The 5,038-nt window shown below is 29.1% G+C and overlaps 1 protein-coding gene across 4 annotated transcripts; it reads left to right on the top strand.

Moving 5' to 3' along the window:
* Positions 1-1,891: 1,891 nt before the first annotated feature.
* Positions 1,892-4,249, top strand: LOC115239296 (MAPK regulated corepressor interacting protein 2-like). 4 transcript variants are annotated; one of them, XM_029813750.1, is made up of 4 exons: positions 1,892-2,359; positions 3,259-3,368; positions 3,465-3,590; positions 3,874-4,249. In XM_029813750.1, the coding sequence occupies exons 1-4, from the start codon at positions 2,355-2,357 to the stop codon at positions 3,972-3,974; spliced, it is 342 nt and encodes a 113-aa protein (XP_029669610.1). In that variant the 5' UTR covers positions 1,892-2,354; the 3' UTR covers positions 3,975-4,249. The 4 variants fall into 4 exon arrangements, with proteins under 4 accessions (XP_029669610.1, XP_029669609.1, XP_029669612.1 ...); XM_029813749.1 differs by having other exon boundaries at positions 1,977-2,359; positions 3,256-3,368; XM_029813752.1 differs by having other exon boundaries at positions 2,003-2,359; positions 3,256-3,368; positions 3,849-4,249.
* The last annotated feature ends 789 nt before the right edge of the window (positions 4,250-5,038 follow it).

Below are 5,038 nucleotides of genomic sequence, written 5' to 3'. Positions count from 1 at the left end.
AAAATTTCTCCATATTTCACGGATGCTTTTCAAGAATTACGTTTATAAAAATCCTATTGAAATCAAGACTTAATAAAATAAAGAAGAGACATAAGAAATAAGGTTATTAATATGTAACTAAAATTAAAATAATATTAATAATACACAACGAGATAATAACCAAAATTAAATTTAAAAAATTAAGTAAAATAAAATAGATAATTAATTCTATAAAACAATTATATTCTCTGAGAATGCATAAACGAATGTGTTAATATGTGTATGTCGTATTGTGTATCAACCACAAATAACAAATAAATAAAAATGTAATTAATCAAAATATTAATCGTTATTTATTTTTATTTTTTATATTTTTATCTTTATACATAGCACTCTTATATTGCATTATTTTCAAAAATAAAAATTAGAAACCCATTTATATAAAAAAGCGTTATAGTAAACATTAATCAAATTTAATTTGTTTATCGAAGTATTTTCTTTTACGAAACAATGCAAGTGATAAAATCGCAGCTTGGTATAAAAAAGAATTAATTACATCTCTACTGATTCACCAAACAATTGATCATCCGATTATCTGTTGTTCGGTTTAACATATGCGGCAAAGCAACTCTTTGCAATCGAACAAATGAAAAAGCGCAATGTAATTAGCGCGAACTTTTGTGCTCATTCAGCTTCTAACTTTTAAACTCCGAAACACACACATATACACAAAATTATCTCGGCAGAACTTTGCTCGAAGATTAAGATGGTTGAGCTTAATCATGGTTTAAATTCCTAATGAGTTCTTACACTTTTTAAAATGGATCTAAGAATACACCTTACAAATAATGCTGAATATTTCGATTTATTTTTTCTCTTCTTCTTTATTTTTGCGCTATTATGTCACTTTAGCAATAATAAAATTTTAAAAATAAATCAAATAATTTCATGTGCAAAAAGTATTCCTTGAAATTTTATAACAAAATATTGATAGTGTAGTTATATTTTTTTTTTTATATTATACTGTTACAAGGACATAAAATCGTTTTATATTCTACAAATAACTATGTTCCTACGTAATACTTTTATATTTTGTAATAAGAGAACAGAAGAAGCCGATAATATGATATAAGTTTTGAAACAAGTTTTGTAAGAGCTGAAGAGAATAGCTCCGCTTTTTCAATTCTATTGTGTTACGAATATATATTTTTAATGATGATTAAATCTGCTACAAACAATGGAAAGAAACGGAAACAATTCTTTTTTCCTTCGTACAATCTTCTAAAAATATTCTTATAGATTTTTAAGAGTTTGTTTTTGTCATCGTGGCTATTATTAACATTGAAATTAAATAAGAAACAATACCTTAAATTTTTATTTTTTAGGAGAGATAAAGTTATGTGATATTAATGTAGATTACACACATCATATGTCATTTAATTGTCATTTGATACTACTTTAATAAGTTTCATACATTTTGCCCAAAAATAATTAACAAAACATTTTTTTTTATAGAGAGTATATATGTATATATCTCTTATGTTATCTTAGAATTTATTATATTATATACACTACTTAATAAAATTATTAAAATATTATACAAAATAAAGTTTTATTTAAAAAAAAAATGAAATTGCTTTATCAAGATAATTTGAGACTGTTTTCTTTTCTGTTTTCTCTCTTTATCGAGAATAACATGCATATATACAAAAATATTTTTGATAATAATACATATATTGATAATATATGCTAGAATAGAAAAAAAATCAGATGCTAATAAAATATACAATCTATACATAGTACATATTCGTGATTCATAATTTATGGATATATAGTATAGATGACATATGCACTAGACGAGGATTTTATCGGCAGCAAAAAATAATTTTGGCTATATAATTCTGTACTTCTAAAATGAATGTAGATGGCGGTATTAAACAAGTCTTGATAAGAGCATTCTCTAGAAGACACTAGGGTGGCCGCCTTTCAGGCTTGTTATTGGATAGAAAATTTCTAGAGTTTGCAGTCGTACAATAGCAGCCAATCAGTACTTCCGATAAAGCTTGTCGTATGACAAATGAAATATATTATTTACATCATCAATGCTCAATCTATCTTTATTATTCTATGACTGTTCGCCGCTGATTGTTGACAGTTAACTACTGTAGTGTAACTCACGGTAAGCTACACACAGTGATACACAGCTGTGCTTGACACGCCGAAAGTTCTTCTCGTTATCAGCGGCACTGGAGCCTCATCCGTACGCGTCTCGACGCAGCCTTGTTCAGGCAGCTGCGTATCCCGACCATCATCATTCCTCGCGACAGATCGAGTCGCATCGTCGTAGGAGTGGACAGACTCCAGAAGTAGGAAAAATGAGGTATTTCTCATCGCGCGAAACTTGTGCAAATGTCAAGATCATTTTCGCACGCGTCTCTATTAGATTCCAATCGTCGCTGTTGCCGTCATTTGAATTTCACCCAATTTGTAATCATTCGGATGAAAGCATACGGAAACCCGCGTGATGGCTGCTCAGCGAAATGCGGGCGGGAATGGTAAAGCGCGTCCGCATTTGTCTGTCTCTGTCGCCATTTTTCCCGCGCTGATGTTCCTGGTCATCAGTTCGCGCCTTGTGCGATTAATAAAATTCGATGAAATTTCATCATCGAAAAATTTAAACATTCGGTATTTTCTGTTGTTAACGATGATGTTCGTGTGTGGATACCGTTTTTTTTTTTATTTTAGCACCATAATGTATATATATTATTGTATATGGAAATCATATATATATGATTTCGGCTATATACATAATTGTTTGGCGGGTTGCATATGTATAACGTGAAGGTGCGTTCGAATTATGACATTTCGAATATAGCTGGATGTCTTTAAATAAATGTTTATATTGTATACATAAATATGTGAAGCCTAACGCATGACCTATAATCATGAAAGAGTTTAATTGTTATTTGCGTGACTTTTATTATATCTATGTTAAAATTTAGCTATATTATATATCGCGAAATATCGAGTCATATGTGTGGCAATTATAAAATGCTAATCTTGATTGTTCTAATTCATATCATCCCTAGATCAAAGATAGTAGCCGAAGGCATCTGTCAAATAGTGTTTCTGCACTTGTAGGACAATGTGTAGTTATAATTACTTAGATTAGATTATATTAAATTAATTGGGATTAAGTTTTTTTTTTAATAATTCATCATAGATAAGAGAATTGTATCTTTCAAACAATTGCTTATCGTGATTTTTTATTTATAGCAGTAGATCGCAAATGACAACGATGAATGGAAAGAGGCCCTCTTCGGTGTCCTCTAGACATCAGCCAGAGACTCAGTCGCAACATAATGACTTGATTACCTACATCTGTGATTGTAAGTATATGTATGTGATTTAATTAAATTAAATAATTATATGTAAATTGCACAAATATGTGTTTCTAAAAGAGGTTTATTTTATACTTCTTTCAGCTTGGAATTCTGTATCTAGAGAGTTAGATATGTGTCACAATCAACCACATAGTAATTCTGCCAATTATAGAAATGGAGCATCAGTTACATATTATCAAGAACGTGAACCAAATCCACATTTGAAAGGTAAGCACTTTGCTTTCCTGGTTCTATCTGAAAGTAATAAAAAACCTTGATGATTTAGTTCTTAAAGATTTATTTGATATAATATCTTTTTTTCTTGATTTATTTATCGAAAGAATTATGCAGTAAGAAAGAAAGATTAATCTTATTTTTTGAAACGTTTAATTATCTTGTATATCATTTTATATGTTGCTGTTGCTGTTATTATTTTTTATACTATACTGTTTCTCTTTGTATATAGTAGTTTATTATCTGCTATAGTATGGTGTTCCCGGCGGACGTGTAGGGTGCATCTCACATCTTTTTACAGATTTTGAGCCTTTCAATTTGGAGGCATGGTGGGGACAGCGTGTTGTGCAAAGTATCACTAGGAACACAAATTCCTAGTGCCAGGCCCAACATGCAGACTATAATCGAACATTCTCAAACAGATATAAGAAACAGAAAAGATAAATTGGGAGTTAATAAATTCAATCTTTGTTTCTATTTATAAGATTTATTGTAAATTCAAAACTGATGAAGGATATGATAGCTAGGATATATATATCTACTTATGTATCTCGAAAAGGACTTTGAAATCTTTTGATAAAGAGAAGCGGGGAAAGCAGATAATAAGAAAGATAATTGACGAACTTAGCAAGAAATTAGAGAACACGAGAAGCAAAGAGGAAGAGAAATATATAATAATACAAAGACATAAAGGCATATGCATATATTGCTAAGCGATTTATTTGAAACGTGACGAAACATTCCCCTTATCTTCAACTGTATTTCAATGAAATATTAACCTTCTCTCTTGACTTTTTTATAAGCAGTTAAACAGGGATTGGGGAGATGTAAAACTTTTTCTCTTATTTCTAATATTGTCTTTGTAAAACTCGAGAGAGATATTTAATAATTAAGAATATTATACCAAACTATTTATTTTTAGCTACTAAATAATACGCGATATATGTTTATATATAATTATAGTACATAAATTACTATGATATATTTTCATTATTATTTAAAGAGAAACGATAATTATATATATACATAATATATATATTTAGAGTTTTTATCTTCTTGCAATGTTGAGCGATATAAATCTGCTGCTCAATAGTGCACAAAGCATTTATGGAATGCTCAACCTTGTTTAATAAAAATTACATAGACGAATTTTAGAAATTGTACCTTTTTAGGATGTACACGTAAATATACTTTTACACATATTGCATTTCACATTTCCAAGATTTTTCACTCTTACGTCCATAAAGTGACTGCACACTTTAACTAATATATAAAATATAAATAAAAGTGTTTTACACTTGTCGAAGAAAATTTTATTAATATATGAGAGATAGGAATAATCGCACTTGAAATTAATGATTGTAACATGGAATAGCGTAATAGTTACTGTAACTTTAAATACGATTAAATGTATGTGTATCGTATGTATACTTATATATATA

Source organism: Formica exsecta, unplaced genomic scaffold (genome assembly GCF_003651465.1).
Source record: "Formica exsecta isolate Colony F162 unplaced genomic scaffold, ASM365146v1 scaffold37, whole genome shotgun sequence".
Taxonomy (NCBI): Eukaryota; Metazoa; Arthropoda; class Insecta; order Hymenoptera; family Formicidae; genus Formica; species Formica exsecta.
The sequence above is the reverse complement of the archived record's forward strand: the minus strand, read 5'-3'. Positions and strand labels throughout refer to the sequence as shown.

What these genes read in the sequence shown, in the direction of transcription:
- LOC115239296 (XM_029813749.1), top strand. An exon ending in GATTACCTACATCTGTGATT is followed by an intron (nt 3,369 to 3,464) that starts GTAAGTATATGT and finishes TACTTCTTTCAG; the next exon opens with CTTGGAATTCTGTATCTAGA. An exon ending in ACCAAATCCACATTTGAAAG is followed by an intron (nt 3,591 to 3,873) that starts GTAAGCACTTTG and finishes GCGGACGTGTAG; the next exon opens with GGTGCATCTCACATCTTTTT.